This window comes from Scomber scombrus, chromosome 22, assembly GCF_963691925.1.
Source record: "Scomber scombrus chromosome 22, fScoSco1.1, whole genome shotgun sequence".
Lineage (NCBI taxonomy): Eukaryota > Metazoa > Chordata > Actinopteri > Scombriformes > Scombridae > Scomber > Scomber scombrus.
This window is the reverse complement of record NC_084991.1, coordinates 15,336,158-15,356,137: the sequence shown is the minus strand read 5'-3', so window position 1 is coordinate 15,356,137 and position 19,980 is coordinate 15,336,158. Positions and strand designations below refer to the sequence as shown.

Below are 19,980 nucleotides of genomic sequence, written 5' to 3'. Positions count from 1 at the left end.
TACTGAGGAGGACATCTCAAAGTAATAAAGACATATCTAGTCAAGATTAAACAGTCCTCTCTAAATAAATTCACAAAGATTAACCAGCCATCTGTAACCTGCAGAACTTGAAGTTGTATTGCTCTTAATATGACACTAATGTGTTGTATTTTGCGCTGGGTGATATGTTTATTTAATCACAATGACAAACATGGGCACTGTATTTATTCTGAGTCGGTCCCACTTACACATACATCTTGCAGCTATAAATAATTACTAGCTCACCAAATCCGTGGCTAAAAATAGTCCCAGACAAATCACAATTTCCACCAGTTTGACTAACATTTGATAAAAAAAGCTACAGTGCCCCTGGTTTTAAAATAAATGATTTATTTTGTTTATTAAACTGTGTATATCTGTGATCTGTTTTTAAAGGTTAACATCTTCAGTGGATGCTAAAAATCTTCAGGCTCAGAAGCAGACAGACGGGGGCAGCTGGACAATACTAAAGGATGGACTCATAAATTTGTTTTTTTGGTTGGGATTTGGTGACAACTAATAAAAATATAGATATTGCTTTACCCAAAAATGTATCATGGTGTCACTTCTGTGCACCAGTGCAGCATGAAAACATAACCTTTACTTGCTATTGTCTTATATCCAACCTAGCACAACAGCCAGTGAGTGGGGGGGGACAGTGATGCTCCAGTGTAAGACAGACAGAACTGCTCTGTCCACTACAGAGAGGAGGAGTGTGTCCCCTCTCTATATAAGGCCTGAAAGCCTGTCCCTCCTAGATCTGTCACCGTTCCTCCACCCCCCCTCCACCCCCACTGAGATTTCCGAACCGTATCCCTGTGCCCTCCTCATCTCCCATCACTCTGGTCTGAGGGGTCCCAGAGGTTTTTTCTGCCACTTCCACTATCATCATCTCTCTCCCTGCTGGACTCAGGGCTCCCACGCCTTACCTGACCTCCTGTAGAGTCACACTGCTCTGAACCGGCACCCTTCTTTTCTTTTTGACTCCTTGACGCTTTTCTTGGGACGTGGCGCAAGATGCCAGAGCCCACAAAGAAAGGTAGGAGTGTTGTCAGTGCGGATGAAAGTAGCGTGTTGCCTCAGAAAAATGACATCCAGAATAAATCTGCTGCACTGCATGTTTTAATACTTTTTCAGGCAGATATTGCTGAGTTTTAATGCCTGTGAAGTAATTTGTTTGGACTGAACCTCTTAATTGCGTTGTACTCCTATCTATTCTATCTATTCTGCTTTAATTTGATGTTTTCCCACATATCCTTTTTGATTGAGGGGAGCAGAGTGAGTTGTTACTCACTGCAGGGAGCTCCATCACTTTATGGCAAGCCTGCCAGCTTGTTTGTAGGAGTCCTCAAAGTGACTTTGAGAGTGGTATTGTATTACTGATGCATGCGTGTTTCTACCATCGCGGGGGTAAGAGAAGATTTAAGGTTTATGAACAGATACTATTGTTGCTGGGCGTTGGCATGGAGTCTTCTGGGTGAAAGACGTGATGATGAAGCAGGGTGGAGGAATGTTGATGAGCACTAAACTGGCCACAAGGAAAGACCCCTGAAGGATGATGCAATGTGGATAAATTATACAGCTCATACTGATTGTCGTTGTCCTCCTGATGATAGATGGAAGACAAATAGGACCCCTCAGGAATGCCCTCCACCCATAACTCAAGTCCATATTCAACCACACACAGCATCTTAACCCATCCCCTGTCCCACCCTCACTTTTGATCTCTCCTCCACACCATAACGTCACTCATCTGTACCACCATGTCCATCAACATTCCCTTTTAATCCGCTCTTGTCTGTCATTACGATATGGTATTACTCCCACCCTCCCCATTAGCTCTGCTCTTTGGGTGTCTGCTGTCAACCCAGACATGCCCATGTAGAGGAAATGGAACATTTTGTTTGGATCTTGGAAGCCTTCCTGATGAGAGCTGATACACGTTTTTAATAAACCCGTGATCCTCCTGAGATTGAGCTGTCTGTAGCAGTTCCTGTTATGTCACGCATGATTTGCACAAAGACACTAACATGTCTTGACATCTGTTGCATGTCTGTCCATCCTGGAAAAAGGATCTTTCCTATTTTGTTCTTCCTGAACTCTCACTTTCTTCCATATTAGAGTTCTGACTTGTTCTTTGTCTGAATCAAGGGTCTAAGGGGTGATTAAGGGGTAATTAAATAAAATACCGACTTGATTTGACTATATAGTGATTGCATTTTAATATAAGGCTATTTTATAGGCTCTGACATTTGCAAGGAATTGATTGACACTTTCTCAAAATCCAATATCCTACTCCTCAGCATCCAGATTGTAGTTTAGTCTCTTGCTGGATTATATGTGGTCAATAAAGTTTGCAACAGCCAGAGGAAGCTACGGTACTGAAGTGATATGAAGCTCAATGCAAGTTTGGCCTCAGTCATTATGTACCTTTGTAGATTGTGTACAGCTAAGTTGACCTCGCAGTGTCCATCCACTACCATAAACATCCCTGATCCCCTCAGAGACAAAGCTGTGGCGAAATAGAGGCAGCAGATTCCAGCCTGCTAGAAACACTATCCATAAATAGCAGCATCGCCCTGAGGAGCAGATAAATGAGGGTAGAAAAGTATTGTTCTTTAAATGAGTCTGAACAGCTGAAGTGGTGGAGGCTGGTGCTGTTGTTTTAAACACCCCACTCTCAAGCCTTTAAAAAGTCGGAACGAGATGACGGACTGGCTGAGTCGCCCTCGGATCTCTTGGGACAGGGATTCTTGTCCCTGGAATAGTTCAGAATGAGTGCACTTTTAATCCCCATCCCTTGTTCCCTGCCATCTCCCTCTGCTGCCACCCGACCCCTCCTCCCCCCCATGCCACACACCAAAACAGACATCTCCCTTCCACTCTCCGTCTGGGACTGATCCAGTAGGTTATCCACCTACTGTCAACCCTTTGACCCTGTGCCCAGAAGCCTTCCAGCACAGTCCTTGCTGTGGTTTCCTTTTCACTACGTTTTGGGTGTCAGCCGCGGTGAAGCCCATGTCTCCACCTCATGATATTTATTGTCACTAAGATCCATCACTCTCTCTGGGCTCCATCCCCTGACTCAGTTGCTGTGATTTACACAGCAACACCTCATAAATCAAACCCATGGTAGAATGCAGGGGAAAAGCCTGTCAGCAGCTAATTGCCAAGTACACCTCTCAACTAGTTTCAGACACTTTAAGTCTTAAAAAAAAGATTCTTGTTGTAGACCTTCTTTAACCAGATTTAAAAGTAAAAAGGGTCACCCATTCAAAGTAAAATAAAGAACTACAGCAGGGACAAACAGTATCATTAATGTAAGCTCATCTTTATTAACATAATAAAGGTCTAGGTTAGGAAAAATAAAGCTGCTGGCGGTTTGGCTCGTGTCGGAGCCTGTATGAGCCCTTCTGTCTGCACGCCAGCAGGGGCAACAGCTGAAAATACCTGCAGCCTTGTCAGCTGCACTGGGAGTCCTCAGAGGTAAAACAAAACCTTTCTCCACTCTCATTATCTCAGGGGTGATGAGACAGAGAGAGAGCGAGTCTCATTCTTGGGTGCATGATGTGACCCTGCAGGATTGTGGCCCAGTGGCCAGCAACACATTGGTTTCAAGTGAGGTGGGAGTGAGGGCTAATTTTGAGATGGAATGTTCAGAGAGAATCATTACAAATGGAGGGATATCAGAGGCTAAGAAGAAGTGATAGGAGAAAATGTGCAAAAATGGTGCATTGTCGGATTTAGAGTTGCAGTAGTCATAGACAACAGCTGGCTGTGAGAAAGTCTCTTTGAAGGAAAGAAAGGTTTCTCTGAAAACGCTAAAAGAAGAGCCTCAAGTTTAAGATCATTAGATGTATTATGTAAAAAGTACAAACATTGCATGACTGTTCATATAAATTCAGTATTTTGGAAAGAAAGTAGGATGCTAAACTTATGCTCTTTAATTACAAAAGAAAAAGTTTGAAAAATGGTAAATCTGACTGTTACTGTCGTATTTCTTATTTTCTCAATACCAAGGGGAAGCTGCTCTTAATCCCTGCCGTGACAACCTAAATCTACCTCTCTTATTCCCATTCTCATTTTAAAATTGCTAATAATAAAAAAGATGAAAGTTAAAGACAGAAGCATCAGATAAGGGGAAGGAGTCATACACAGGAAATATTTAAGAATTAACAGATTGGTGTTGATAGAGGTCCTAACAGAGGGATGTGTGAAACTGAGAGGTTCAAACACGTGAGGGCAACAGAGCTGTCAACTGTCTTCACTGCAAATATCTAACGCTAATCCGTCTACATCAGTTCTTTCTGCCTTTCCCATTCTTCTCACATGCAAACGAATGGTTGACTGTAGCAATGCAACTGGATCACAAGCTAATTCACGCTATATCAAACTTGGTCTTACATTTGATTTATTTCAGTGTTTTAATGTGAGCAATGTAAATTGGATCGCAATGATAGAGATGCTTTTGTTATCGTCTAGAGCCGTATTTTATTCTTGACACAAGTGGTTAACAGTTGTCCCAGCATAGATACCTGTGGCATGGATTTTGATTTATAGTTCAGCTTTGGATTTTACCACCACAACACCAGACGCAAGGGTCACGCATGACTAGGCCGGAGACTGTTCTACCAAGACAAATGACAGCATGCAGTTGTTTCAGCACATGCCCCTGAACAGCATACGTTTAGCATAACAATGGACTTTAACACAGGATGCCACTGCTCGCTTTCTGTTTCCTATAGATAGTCAGCATTGGTTTCTTTTAAACATGACCATATTTGTTGCCTAACCTTACTAACCCTAACCCTTCATACTGGATGATTAGTGCAGGTGTGTGCAGACTGTTTGGTTGACATCTTCCTGACTTTAGGAGTAGCTTTGTTACACCTGTTAAGAAGGACCTAATTACATTGTAATCATTGCAATTATTTCAATTAATCTGATGACCTCAAGTACATAAACCAGTATAAAGTTAAGGTTTTTTGGCTGAAAAGTCCTCTGGTCAAGTTGAAAGTGAGTAAAATTACCCTTAACCTTTCACAGAGGTTTAATCATCCAAAAATAACTGCAAGCACTTGTGGGGTAATGCAGGGTATTTAACAAAGTAGTTACTTTAATCCAAACCAGGACCTTTCCCAAACCCAAACCAAGTCGTTTCTGAACAGCGCCAATTTTAAATAGTGGCCAAACTGTGTAATTACAACTTCCAGGTTCAACATGGGTTTATAAATAAATGTTCCTGCACACAATCATGGGTTAAGGAGAAGCAGTAAAACAGAGGACACATTTTTTTGAGCATCAAAAACTGCACAAAATAACTTGTTACACTATGATTGATCCATAGTTCAATTTCTAAGGTCTAGAAGAGCTGCATGATAGAATTTGTTTTTCCCCATTCAAGTTAGCTGCGGGATGTGGTTTTTTTGACTTCATATGTCACTGATCAACTTTTACAGGAATGAACATTGCCCCGCCTCTGACGCTGTATGTAGTTCTCTTTATGTATCCATGAACCAAACCATATCCATAGCCGTGTCAGACCAGAAAACACTTTTATTTTTGCAACAGTGATTTATCGTCCTGACATTGTCAGCATTAGAAAACACTTATATAGGAAATGTTGTTTGCGGGGGCAAATGCAAATAAAGTATATGGGTATTTAGAGAACTTGTGGGCCAAATGGGGCTTTGAGTATATGCGCCACAGTAACTTTTTTTGTGATAGAGAGTTACACTAATCTCGTGATTGAGTAAATTTCCATACACATTTGCATTGCATGGCTCTGCTTGATATGAGTTACTGAAAAGCAGCAGATTACTTTTTCACTATCACCAATAGAAGCAGCCAAAGCTGACCTGTTACAGTTCTTGTTGTCCCCTCGACTACAGCATCTTGTTCCCCTTACTACTACATTGTTGCACTTTTGAAAGCTGTTACAAGCAATCAGGGCAAGGATAATAGGTGGTCCAGATGTTGCATAACTCCCATGACTACTAGACAACCTCCCATGGCTCTGTGCTCCACTAACCCATTAATAACAAAAGAGGTTAATTTTCTAACCCCGTCACTGCATGCCGAAGGCTATATGGATGCTTTGATCTGCTGGAGCCCTGCATTGAGTCTTGTTACTCCAAATATGTTTCTGTTGCTGCTCCCACAACATTCGTTTCGTAAGTCTAGACGATGCAGAGGGTAAACATGTGTCATGAGGGCCTTCTTTATAATCAGTTAAGACTACATAGTATCTAAGCATGAGGAGCCAGTCATCCAACGCAAAGATGATATGGCTTAGTGGTGAATGAATATCAATAAAATAGGTCAATGTACACAAACAGAGAGACATTTTAAGGAGATAATGCTGATTGCCTTGAAGACATTCAAGATATTTTGATGTCCTGTTTGACACTGATATCTTCTGTTTTTGTTTTTCTTTCTTTAGATGAGACGCCAAATGGCAAGCCAGGAGGTGAGTGATAGACATCTAATCTCCCCCTGTCACCTCAAAGTCCAGGAGATTATGACTGAAGAATGTATGCACAAGAGTAGACATACAATCATCAATACATAGCTTAAAAAAAGGGGTAGTTGCATAAGTGAAGGAAGTGCAACAGGAGTTTAGGAAGTCTATAAGTCTGTCAAGGTGTATGCATCAAACACCTGTCCTTGTTTGCATTAAGGGGATGAACTGAGCACATATACACATGTAATATGATGAGCACAACCCTGAACTTGGCGTGAATGTGCAAACACAGCCGCATAAAAGTGTAAATGTGGAGCCAATAGTCGGTAGTATGGATGTACTGCTGTGCTCCAGAGTGATCTGTAGCGACGTCCAAGCTGTCAGCATCTCTGACATTCCTCCCACCAGCCAGCTGATCCCTCTCTGTTGATTCAGCTGACGCCCCGACCCTCCCATGTGAGCAAGGTGCTGGCATGCAGCTGGCTTTTGGCCGGCGCTGGGGTTTGACCTTGGAGCCACAGCATCTTGAGTCTCTAAAACGGTCAGGGGGAGAACTCAATACTGCTATAGTCTGCCTGTAAATGTCACTCGTGTCAGATAAATGATTTCTTTACACTTATTGAAGTATGCCAGTCAGATCTTGGTGGTAGCTTAGAACAGTAGTGGTTCACGATTTCTGGTATCATCACCAGTGTTAGGCAAGTAAATGGAAGAATGTAATCAGCTCACAAAGTAATTACATTACTACACCTCCAAGGCCTTCATACCCACATGTAATATATATATTTATATCTACTTTATTCACAGTACTGACCATCTACAGCTAGCTAAATGTTATTCCTGGTGACAACATACAGCTGCTCTTCATGATTCTGTTCCTCACAGTGAAGCTTTAGGTATCACAAAAACTACAACTCTGATGGCTAGTTAAGAAGCCCGCTAAAAAGAGAAAATATGTGTATAAGACAACACTGGTGCCTGCGAGACACATTTCTCCTCTTTTAGTCAAGGCTAACAACTCCTTTTTCTGTCTGTCCACTGCTGAGTCCAGCTGGATATCTTTGTTGGGTCTCTTTCCCTCGTTTTCAGATGTCTTCACTGTCAGTATTAAAGACTTAAAAGTATTCCCACCAAAAAAAGCAGAATTAGAAAAGAGTGTAACAAGAATTAGTAACTGTAATGTAATTGCTGAATTTCAAAGTGTAACATGTGGAACAACACATGGAGGAATTATATAAGTGTAGTGGTAACTTGCATTTCATGAACCAGTCAAGCCATTTTCAGTGTAATCTTTCTCGTCGCCAACATTAGCACACTTTATCATAAAGTGAGATAGTGAGATATATATAATGAATGTGCAACACTGCCTGACAATGCATGACATTTCCATTGAGTGTTGCAGTGGTGCTATATTTAAAAAAAAAAAAAAAAAACCTCAACAACTGGTAAATCCTATCAGCGAAACCACTGCAAGACCTTGACGGAAGTATAAAGTATGAGTTAGCCTCGGTAGAATTTTAACATAGAGTTTAACAAATTTGAATTTCAACTGTGAACCTAAATTACATTTTCAAAATCCTAATGTAGACACATTAACAGCACATTTTGTACATTTTTAAGCAGGGAACAAGCAGGTTATTCCTGTGTATGTCTGTGTTGTGTCAAATGTGAGAATGGTCTATAAAAACATGACTTATTGTGATAAAGGTTGTATTCCTACATGGAGGCGGGTGGGTTGATGTAGATGAATGTGTTAGTAGAAGTTTGTGTGTTTTTATATCTGTTTGAGTGTGATTATTTCTGTGTGGTGCGTATGTTTGAGTGAGAGACTGAGAGAGGCATTGCAGATGCTGAAGCTTTGTGCTTATTAAAAGCAGCTGTTCCATCCACCACTATATTTGTCATATGCTCAGAAAGTGTCCTGTCTCTACCTGAGATTTCCCTGGAGGTCTCTCCACCCCCAGGTGGGTAACCCTGATGTCCCCCTGCCCTCCTGACCCCTTCACTTTTCTTTTGCACATCACACTCACATCACGTGTTTGTTTTGGTGTGTGCCATCACAGTATTTTCTCACTTAATTCACTTTGAGAGGCCTGCAACTGCACTTTTCTTGTGGAGGTATGATTGCACAGCACACACAAGTAGTTAACGAGGTTAGCTATGGGTAAGCCACGCCACTCACTGTGCACATATTCCCTTGCCTGCACTGCTCTGCCTGCACTTGTCTAGAAGCTTGGCGCTCTCACTAACTCAGGCTGTCTTTCTATTTGTGTAACTTTAAGAAGTATTACGTGATCACCCAGGAGATACTGTATAGAGGGATTGGGGGAAGTTGGATTTTGCTGACTCTGTTAACTTCAGTCAACCATCTTTCAAAAAAAATCAGTAAAATGTTATCATACAAGTCATAAATATAATTCAGTACATCATAAATTATAGTTATTTAATTAAAATGGGGCATGAAAAGATATATGAAGCTTTATGCTTGTCCTTTAACCTCCAATCATTTGGTTAAAAAAGGAGAAAAAAGTGATACTGAAAATGAGGATCTGAATATTGAACCTATATAACTGGAAGTTAAGGAAATGTATCAAGATTTTGTGCTCCATTTTAGTGATCTAACTAACTGTTCTGTTTATTGATGGATTAATTTGTATTTTTGACTTATCTGGCATACTTTTACTGATTTTTGTGTTTGTTGGGTCTCCATATTCTGAATTTAATGGCAAATGCAATGCAATTTATATTGTGCAAGTCAGTAAAAAAAAAAAAATCCTGCCTCCTTAACAGTATACAGTATATGTGCTATGACCAGATAGATGTTTCAGTGGCGTACCTGACCACAACACAATATATGATAATGGCCTACTACTTTTTTGCTTTAAGTAATTTTTCAAATTTTGTGGTCATTATCTGGTCATTAGCTATTTATACCCAACTTCTTTGAGCAAGCATCGTCTTGCAAGGCTGCCGATGTTTGTGCTTGATGCTTGCTGCTCCAGCCTGGCGCTTTGTTTGCTGTACAGAGGCGGTAGCAGAGGGGAAAGAGCCAGTAGAGACTGATGAGAAGAAACCAGAGTCCCCAAAACCTGAGCCATTACAGGCTGTGGTGGCCCAGGAGCCAAGCCCCACTGAGAATGGCTCTAACCAACCACAGTCAGGTGGGGTTGGGGTGAAAGAGCAAGCAGAGTCCACTAACTCTACTATAAAGCAAGATGACCCTTGCTCTCCCCCATCACCTGGTAAGTATACCTCTACGGATCAGTCTCATTACTCTCTTAGCCAAGTGCATGTTTTACCCCTCTAGCTCTTCCACTCAAATGCTGCTGAAACAAGCCCTGAAAGTTACTTAAAGTCATGCATTTCTTAGTCCCTTTAGACCTTGCAATAAAATGCGTCTCGTACCCAAATCGTATCTAGATTTGATTCCACCTCATTACATTTACACCTGGTATTAATATGTGTCTCCATGGTCCACATCGAGAACCGACTGAGATCCACCCACTCTGTCCAGCTCAAACAACCAAACGCCACATCCCCCTCTCTTTGATCCAATAGAACAAGAACAACAAAAAATGATGGTAACCATCTGTGAACCATCTATTGTATGGACTACTTGCTTTTTTAAGCAGGGTAGGAAGTTGACACTTGGTCTCGTCTTGACTCCATCCCTGAGTGTCTTGAATATCCATCGCTTTCTTGCTAGTAGCTTAGTAGCTCTATAACTGGCAAATCCCGGCTACCTCAGTGGTTTCAAACAGTTACACGCAATAACCTATTTCCACATAAGAAGTTATTTTATGTGGACATTTGCACTTGTGTTCAATGTGGCACAATGAATCCCTTACCACCTCTGCAGGTGGTTTGACTGATCGTGTCACAATCGATGTGTCTTGGGTGCATTAACACATGTACCTTCATGTGGTCAAGCACTATCCGATTGCAATCCTTTCACCCAAAACACATTTTAATGCAAGGTGTAAAGAGGTAGGTATCTGTTGCACACTACATTGCTCAGCAGCATTGTAAACACTGCCCTTTTTATCTTACTTGATCTAAAACTTAGACTTACTATCAGTTGAAAGCTAATTTTGTAGATACGTTTTATTTCCCTGCTAAAAAAACTGTGGACTTCCCTCATTCAATCATCATTTGCTTTTCTAGCAGTCATATAGATATGACTTTAATTGCATGCAGTCTTCAAAGAAATAATGAAATTATACTTGCACCTGAAAACTTCATCATGCAATGTTGCAGTAATACTTGGTGCAGTGTCAAAATAAAGACTAATATAGACTAATGAATTAAAACTAATAATAGAAGTACTCAATTAATCCTGAAATGGCAAACTGAAGGTGATGCAATTTATACACAAGGTGAGTCACCAAACTAAGCTTTATTCTATTATCTACAAACATGAATGAAAATGCAGAATGACAATCTAGATGTAGTTTTTGAGTCAATTTTGTTTGCATAGTACGATCAGGGAACTGATTTTGATTATTAGAAATAGAAAACAGACACAGCTCGGATAAGAAAAGCAGAGATTCTTTAAGTTACACAGAATTTTGAGCTTTCTTTGGCTTGGTCAAGAGCATTTTTGCAAAGTTGTGTTGCAGCTGCTGCTTAAAGGCTGATTTTTTAAAACTTTTTATTTGTTATTGATACACCTGTGTGTGCACACCGAGGTGCAAAAGAGCATTCGCTTGTGCTATGGCAGCTTGTGAAGCTTGCAGCAATGAGCACAAAATCTTGATCATGATCTCACATTGTTTCATCTCTCAGACATAGTGAGGGTCTTATGGAGCAGAAGCCATCCAACATGGCTTATATTTTGGTTTCAGTCATCCTGTCCACACACTGCATGTCATACTCCATTCAAAGTCTTGTCTCGCATGTCTGATCGATGGCTTGTTGGCCTGCCAGTGATGGACTGGGAGCTTGATAGGTGGGTCTATTTGTCAATGAAACCTTTATTTCAGATGATGATGCTGCTGTGACCACTAGCTCATCGCCAACACCACCAACAGGTTGGTACCTATCATAAACCTCATACCACTTCCTAATTTTTTTCCCCAACTTTGTGAGGACGGCTGCCATGAAACACTTCTCTTTAAAATCAAGCTCAGATCACCTTTCAGATCACTGAAGCACCCTGAAGTACAAATTACAAGTACGAGTATACGCTAGTAGCATGGCGCAAAGAATGGCAATGTCAGTCATTCGGTTATATTGTGGGTTTATATTTTTTCCTCCACTGATTGAAGGAATGTAAGGATCTTTTTTTGTTTTGTAGTCTGTAATGAGTATAACAGTTAGTGTGGTCAGTGTTTTAGTCTTGCTACGCTTAAAAAAAGGAAAATCCACTTAACAGTTCAAATGAAATATGTTTTGGTTTGAATGATCATGTCAGGTATGTAAATATACTTATGTATGTCCTTGCATTGACATACATGTAGAAACCTGTGTGATTTCTACATGCAAAATGCTGCAGCATAATCCTACAAGCACATCAATCTTTATTTAACAATCTCAAATGAAGGTTTGGATGTGACAATTTATTTCACATGTATATATTATGCTTACAAAATAAATACATGGGTGCTTATGATGTATATGTAAATACATTTTAATATACACATGCACATGTACTGTTCGTAAAACTTTAACTGTATCTATTAAAAGGGAATGCAGTTAAGTTTCAGTTAATAAAGGCTTATAAATGTAACTCATGTACAGTATTTTCTTTTTATATATATATATAGCTTTGAGTCTATTTTTCTCGTGCTTAGATTTTTTTTTTTTTTAAATGAGCACTGATATCCAGTTGTTTCTGTGATATGCAGTGTACTTTTTTTTTTATCAAAGGAAGTGATTATATATGACTCTTCTTTGGTAGTGAAAATTGCATTCTTGCAATTTTACGGCAATAAAATCACATGAAACATTGCAAAACAGCCACAATAATCACAAGAAAACAATTCTGCAAAATCCTGGAGGGATTGACTCTGGAGCAAAACTCAGAAGTTCCTGTTTCACTTCGGCTCTCTAAATGAATCTTACATCAGTGAATTTTGTTGATTTCTGAACAGTTCATGCTAACAAATAGCTAGTGTAATGTCTCTTAACTGTCCCGGACCATGAGATAAGCATACGTATTGATTCCCTTTTATATTGATACACCTCATTTATTTTTTGTAAAATACTGTGACATTTGGTAAATTCACATGTTTTGTAAGTATCAATATCATATCATAATATTATTTAGCTTAGCTAACCCCAACTAGCTTACCCTTCCTACAGCTCCAAAATATTCTTAATTAGTTTTACGTTTGATCTTTTTAGCTAGCAAGCTAATTACCGATGTACCCAAGTATCAGCTAATTTCTGTTGAAAGCTGATAAAAGGTTTGAGGGTAACAACTTCACTAGCACTGCACAGTATCTCCCAATATGTGAGGTAACTTGCTAAACTGCAATGCCTCATTTTCATTGTTGGAAGATGCCTTTCACAGAGGTACTACTCCCTTACAATAGTCTTCGTGTTATATGCTGAGCATACAAAATCGATGTTGTTCTTCTCATCTGATTCATAATGTAGCAATTAAGTGAATTTAAAAAATGTCACACTATTCAAAATGATCTTACATGTTCATTTCACTTTGTTAGTGATATGTCACCATTTGGGACTGTGAGAGACAATCCTGGATGCCTCCCATTAAAAAGCTTAATAAAGCAGTTGTCTGGGGGGTTGGGGGGGAAATCACCAGCTGCTCATCCAACTATCACGTTGGTGTAGACACAATATTCATCAAACAATCTAAAGTAGTTGAGTTTATCCTGATTAATTCAATGATAACTGTGCTTTTTTTCACAGAAGATGCCAATTCACTCAAGAAACTCTCAATTGAGCTGCCTAGTAAGATTCCTCTGTTAAATCCTATAACCGTTTCAGTTCCTCTGACCAAACCGTTAAAATGTAGGAAACATGCTGGAGACATGTTTATTTCTAGATGCTTTGGTGTGTTTTAAAATTAGCTTCACAACAGACAAAAGTGAGGATGTTTAAAATGTCCTTGCTAACATATTAACATACACCTGTTAATGCACTTTTTATTCTTTATTAGACAACTACGGTGTAACCATGAACTTTTTTTGTTTTCTGAATTTGGAATTCTGATCATATCACAGCGATATATCACATAACGCGTTCAATTAGGGGCAATTATTCAATCAGTATAAAAAAATTCGCTTTTTTTTGGTCAGTTTAGACTTAAAAGATTGTTCAGAATTCCTCAGGTCAATGCTTGAAAGTCATTAATTGCTTGCTTTTAATTTCCATGAGTGTGTGCTTGCTTTAGTGGACTTTACAGTACTATTCCTTACAATATGCTGTAAATTTCTCTTTGTCTTTGTTTAGATGATAGCGTTCCAGCCCGGGGGAGAAAAGACTCAGGTAATTAAGTGGTAGTAAGAAAAAATAAAAGTAAAAAAGGTTAGTAAGGTTAACTAATTATGTTTTTATTCACTTCAAGAGGAAACCAGGTTAAGAATGTGGCTCAATCATTTACAATATTTTTTATACACAGTTGCTTAAATGGAGCCATCCTAGTAGCTTTGTATAATCCAGGATTATTTGGTATGGTAACATGAAAAATGCTTATTTTGTCCTCCTTTCCGCTTGTTGGACATTATGGGCCTTGTGGAAAATGTTAAAGTTTTTCATTTGCACTTGGGGAAAGGATTAAAAATTAACAGGCAACAAGATTTTGTCAATAATGTACTTGGATAAAGTGTCAAGATAGATCTCCGTCCAGGAACCAGCACAGACCATGACTACATCTACAACATCTGGATAACAACTTAGTGATTTATAAACACTCAGACCTGTATCAGGAAAATGAAGAATTTAGAAAGCCAATTTATGCGCATTTCATAATGCTTATTATTTGCTGAAATGCTTTTCCTTGTGGCGTTTAAAGGAAATTAGATGCCCTTTGTTCTGTGTTTCATATTGTTTGTTCCATGCTTTCCATGTTGCAAAGAGCTTGAATACTGCTGCTGTATGAGATGTGATGGTTGAAAGTGAGAAAATGTGAAAACTATGTGTTGTGGGTTGGTCTTTCTGTCTGTCTGTGTAACTCCTCTGGTAAGACTAAAATGTTCAGATGAAAAGTGGAAGGTGGGTTTATAAATTCCCATAATTGTATTGATTTATTACTTCATCCAAAATTGCATTCGGAGCTCTGTGTCATGTGTCTCTCCTAAATGGCCAGTGTGGTCCCTGGGAGAGGGTCAGGCCCCAGAAGATCTGGAAAAGCCTATCGACCAACCGCCACTGTCCATCCTGCTGATAGAGAAACCCCAAAGTGCCACTGTTCCTCTGGGTGAGTGACAGCTCAACAAAAACAAGTTAAAAAGGAGTTGAACATGGACATTTTAGACATTGGTAATGGTATTTATATAAGGATGGTGGAAAGCCAAACTATCTACTGTATACATTCTGATGAGCCTTACAAGTTCTACGTAGAATGATGAATCAATTTACATGTATACTTTTTTTCCCTCTTTTTTCTAAATTGCCAATGGGTGAATGGGTACTAATTTAACCTTCCCTGACTTTCTCAGTTGCCAATAACAGCCTGTGGACTGATTTCTATTTTAATTACCTGGGCCAGATTTTTTGTGTTCTTTTTGTGGTAGCCTTTGTTGCAAAGGTTGTTTCACGGGTTGTTCCCGTTATTCAGTCTCATATTTCAGATGGGTTTTGGGAGAAGATTCTATTTAGAGTAAGGAAAAGAAGTAACAACCTAAAACTATTGTTTGATTACGAGCCTCCAGAGCTGCCAGAAGTCCACCAAGGGGCAGCTTCAATAAGCGAGCCAATCAAAGCAGAGGGGGCACATTGGGAAGTGGGCCTTAAAGAGACAGCAGCTTATAGTGCCTGTTTTAGACAGAGGCTGAACTGAGGGGCTGCATAAAGAGTTAGTATAAAATAAAAAGGACTCTTTTTGAGCTGTAAATTATGCAATAATATACCAGTAAAGCCACTGACTTTAAATATAGACCTACATGTCATGTGCCCTTTAAATAGGCATTTTGAGAGTATAGTACTTCTGTTATTTCATCATTTTGGTGAGTTTATCGGTTTATAGATTGGAAGGAGAGCCTGTGGATCAATGTTTTCGCCATGGTCATATTGTATTTTCTGCATATCCAAAGGTGGCGACATCACCTTTGTTTCCAAAGTGGAGGCCAAAGATCTTCTCCGTAAACCCACTATCAAGTGGTTTAAAGGAAAATGGATGGATCTGGCCAGCAAGACAGGGAAGCACTTACAGCTGAAAGAGACATTTGACCGTGCAACCAAGGTACACATAGGCAACTACGCACCCCCATTGGATACTGCTACCAATGTGGGCACCACCATACATGCTAATGGTGCTGCTATACCAATTTGTGCTGTGTGTGTTACCTTTGGCAGGTCCACACGTTTGAGATGCACATCATTAAGGCCAAAGAGAATTATGCTGGAAATTACAGGTGCGAGGTCACCTACAAGGACAAGTTTGACAGCTGCTCGTTTGACTTGGAAGTTAAAGGTTTGTCAAAGCACATGGTATTCGTTATTTTATGTGCATAAGAATGATCAAAAACATGCAGACAAAGATAACTATATAACTTTGCATCATTACTGTCTTACAGAGAATGAACAGAGCCAACAGGCTGTTGATATTCGATCAGCTTTCAAAAGAAGGTAATGAAAGTAGAGTGATACAACTACAAGATATGTTGATATTGTGAAGGAGTCAACAGCAACCATAATGAATTCAGTATGCAGAAGTGTTTCATTTTTTCTTTTAACATGAACAAACCAAGGTATTTACTTCAGAGAATAGGATCTCTGTAAAACTATTAATACTCATGACTGCTCTTGAAATGTGAAGAAAAGAAAAAGCACCATTACATGAGTAATATTATTGTATTACATGTAAGTGTGACTAGATGGTTGTAATAGTGTCATTAACCTTTCTCAAAGGTAATTACAAATCAACCAACTGTCTCAATGTGTTTATGTAGTTAAAGGCCAACTCTTGCATTTTAAGTCTCCCTACAAACAATGTGCCTGAAAAGCAATACAAAGCATCCCAGTTTTATTGCATTATCACAATGTTGCTGCTCATTAATGTTGATTCAACATTGCAGCAACACTTTGGCGATATTACCTGGGACAGGTCTTGATCTGTCTTACACAAACCACCTTATTTCAAGCCTTTATCTGAAAAAAGACCCACAATTGGGGGTTTTGTGTAAGCACCAATCGTGTGTTAGCTTGACTCTAATACATCGATTGAAGTCAGAACATTTGCTTTGTGTTGCTCTTTTAGCATTGTTTTTTTAGTGCCTGTAACTGTTTCATCTCTGATTAAATCTTTATTAATCTCTCCTTGTTAACAACAGCAGTGAAGGACAAGAAGATGCAGGGGAGCTTGACTTTAGTGGTCTTCTTAAACGTAGGTGAGAATCACATCCCGACCCTGAGTGGATTCTGTCCCTTTTTCAGTATTTTTAAGCCCTTCTTTTTGGATGTGCTTCTTTTTTCTTTCTTTTAAATCTTTCATAAATTTGATTTGTATCAGGCTACTGTATGAGTGGCGAATATATTTCTACAGATGATACATTATCCTATACCAAAACTACTGTGGTGGCTCAAACTAAACACCATGATGGCAGTGACACAATTCACCAGAGAAATTATACATTTATTTTGGGCTTGTCTCTTCTTCTCCCCTACATATTCAGAGAACAAAGGTTAGTAGAGAGAAAACCATAGGTATTAAAACAATTAGACCTTACTGTGGGTGAGTACTGTAATCCTGTAGAGTCCCCAGCATGACGTGTAGCTCTAGGAATTGGACAAGCAAGAGTGTTGGCCTACTGTAGTACGGTAACACTTCATTTGAAGGCAGCATTCCTAACTGCTCTGTCAGCAATCAGTAATGATGGAAATGGGCCTTGCATCATAAACACTCTGGGTGACTGCTTTTCATCAAGTCATGAAGTCAAAGTCCACCTTTATGAGGCGAGCAAGAGCACCATTTTGGATCATTATTGATGTGCTAGTGAGCCATGGAGAAATGATGCTGTAAAATAGTGTTATCGCTACATTGTCATTTTATTTCAGTTGAGAAATATAAGGCAAGTACTGCAATGTTTATTTCAGCCTTATTCTTAATTGCCTGAAAATAAACAGATGAGAAACTCAAGCAAAGAATGTAATAATATTTAAACACTATTCACCTCCAACCTTTCGGACATTTGGGAAAATGTCAAAGAAAGAAACGCCTGACTGAATGTACTTTATTCAAACTAATGTGTACACTCATGGCCAGGGAGAAGTGTTTATTAACTTGATCTCACAAATGTAACCATCTGTAATCGAAACCTTCATCGACTAACTGTCAAAGCACACCTGAAGTGATCACTCAAACCAACAACAAACAAAGGGATGGGCCAGTTTATAAGAGCAAATGAAAGATTCATAAAGAAATATCTTTGTTGCAGTCCCTAAATCCTTGCATGCTGCATATCAACATATTAACACAAACACACAAACACAAAAAAAAACATTAGTGTGTTGAATAACAGCATTTTGTCCCAGAATAATTAAAATGTATTGACCTCCTGCCAGCTCCTGTGTGCTAGTTTATTCCTACAACATTTTTGTTTCACCTCCCACATTTACTCTCAAGTTTTGTTTAGTAACAGTGTCCAAACTAAAAGAACCAAACCCTAACCTCCCCAGTAATTGAATTCCTCTTTGATATTTCCTCATTCAACTCCAGATGCATGCTACGAACCTTGAAGGATCATTTAATTCTTGTGGACTTCATGGCAGTCATGCATGTTCAAGCATTAAAATAGCAACGCAAATTTTTTAATTTTCATTGCACTCAAAGTTCCTCACATTTCTAGTAAGTTTCAAAACAATAGCTCAAACCTTTACCATAACTTTGACAAACCATTTGAGCTGAACTGAATGTTATTTGTAATGCTTCTTCTTTTTGACATACTGAATGTACAAAGCCTGTATGTCAGTTTAAGTGAGAGGTATAAATTGTGAAAACAACAATATCATTTACCATAGAAATACTGAAAAACTCCTTATAGCCATCACTTTTTGGATATGTGATAGATAAATCTATTTTGCACTACAGCAGGCGACATGCAGGCACAATTAACCCCTCTCAATATTTAAAGTCAATTAGAGAACATCTCTGTGTCTTGTGTTAATAGTTCCGCTTCCTAATCAAACTTAACATTTGACGCCAGGGCTGGTGTCAACACACAGGTAGACAGCTCACCATGCCCGTCCCTTTGTGTGACATGTCCTGAGGAACACTCTGCAAGGCAGTAGATTATGCTAACTAAAAAGGCCAGAGGGGGAAAGAAAACTTTATCCTTCATAGTAAAATAAACTGTCATTGTATAGTATGTGTTTGACTTCCTGAGACCCAAAGGGAGATTTCCTACTCGTGCCAATGCCTCTAGGCCTCCCATCCTACCCTGGAGGTTAATGAGTAGTTCCCCAGGACACGTTGCGACCACCAACATATGACTCCTACCCTCACACACCTTCCCCTCATATCCGGCACCACTAGGGAGCCTAAACAGCAGGAGGAGACTCCTGAGGTGGATGTATGGGAGATCCTGAAGAATGCCCGGCCTGACCAGTATGAGTCGATTGCTTTCAAGTATGGCATCACAGATCTGAGAGGCCTGCTGAAGAGGCTGAAGAAGGTAAAGAAGGAGGTAAAGAAGACTGAAGGTAAGTCACTGCTTTCAAAATGTTAGCTATAGGTGCATCGTAATAAATAGTCATATCAGTCTTTATGTCTGGCCACAATGGAAACTAAATCTCAGAGTTATGTGACCTTTATTTTGTATTCTCAAAGCTTTTGCAAAGAAGCTGGATCCTGCATATCAGGTGGATAAGGGTGGAAAGATCCGCTTGGTGGTGGATCTGGCCGACCCCACAGTTGAACTGAAGTGGTACAAGAATGGACAGGAAATCAGGCCCTCTCCCAAGTATGTAATGACATTTTCTTTAGTATGTCTTCTAAGACTTCTTCCCTTCAACATTGCACAAAAGAAATGCATTTTATAAAAGAAAATGTGCTTCATTTGTGCTTCATCATTTACTTTAAGCTCAAAACAACATACACCCAGAGTTTATATTTTATTTTTTAAACAATTTTCCCAATAGAAATATACCAAAACATAATAGTGGCTTAATCATGTGCAGCCCTTACCAATGATGTCCAGTGAACAAATAACATCTTCTTGACTCAAATGTGGCTCTAATTATTTTCCACACAGTCTTTCTCACACACACACATAAGAGGTATATTATGAATTTGCATTACATTTAAGTAAAGGGCTCCATAGGTACATTTGGTTGTAAATGATGATTGAATTGTTGTCTTTAATGCTGCTGCT

At 39.3% G+C, this 19,980-nt stretch overlaps 1 protein-coding gene across 1 annotated transcript in view; it reads left to right on the top strand.

The window, feature by feature from the left end:
- Positions 1 to 1,035: 1,035 nt before the first annotated feature.
- mybpc1 (myosin binding protein C1) overlaps positions 1,036 to 19,980 on the top strand; it is a 31,868-nt gene continuing 12,923 nt past the window's right edge. The window contains exons 1-14 of the mRNA XM_062444177.1: positions 1,036 to 1,057; positions 6,461 to 6,487; positions 8,395 to 8,445; positions 9,508 to 9,723; positions 13,358 to 13,399; positions 13,901 to 13,936; positions 14,757 to 14,867; positions 15,703 to 15,851; positions 15,965 to 16,082; positions 16,186 to 16,237; positions 16,942 to 16,998; positions 17,284 to 17,292; positions 19,143 to 19,309; positions 19,437 to 19,569. Coding sequence (XP_062300161.1) covers positions 1,036 to 1,057; positions 6,461 to 6,487; positions 8,395 to 8,445; positions 9,508 to 9,723; positions 13,358 to 13,399; positions 13,901 to 13,936; positions 14,757 to 14,867; positions 15,703 to 15,851; positions 15,965 to 16,082; positions 16,186 to 16,237; positions 16,942 to 16,998; positions 17,284 to 17,292; positions 19,143 to 19,309; positions 19,437 to 19,569 — 1,190 coding nt within the window. The remainder of the gene's footprint in view (positions 1,058 to 6,460; positions 6,488 to 8,394; positions 8,446 to 9,507; positions 9,724 to 13,357; positions 13,400 to 13,900; positions 13,937 to 14,756; positions 14,868 to 15,702; positions 15,852 to 15,964; positions 16,083 to 16,185; positions 16,238 to 16,941; positions 16,999 to 17,283; positions 17,293 to 19,142; positions 19,310 to 19,436; positions 19,570 to 19,980) is intronic.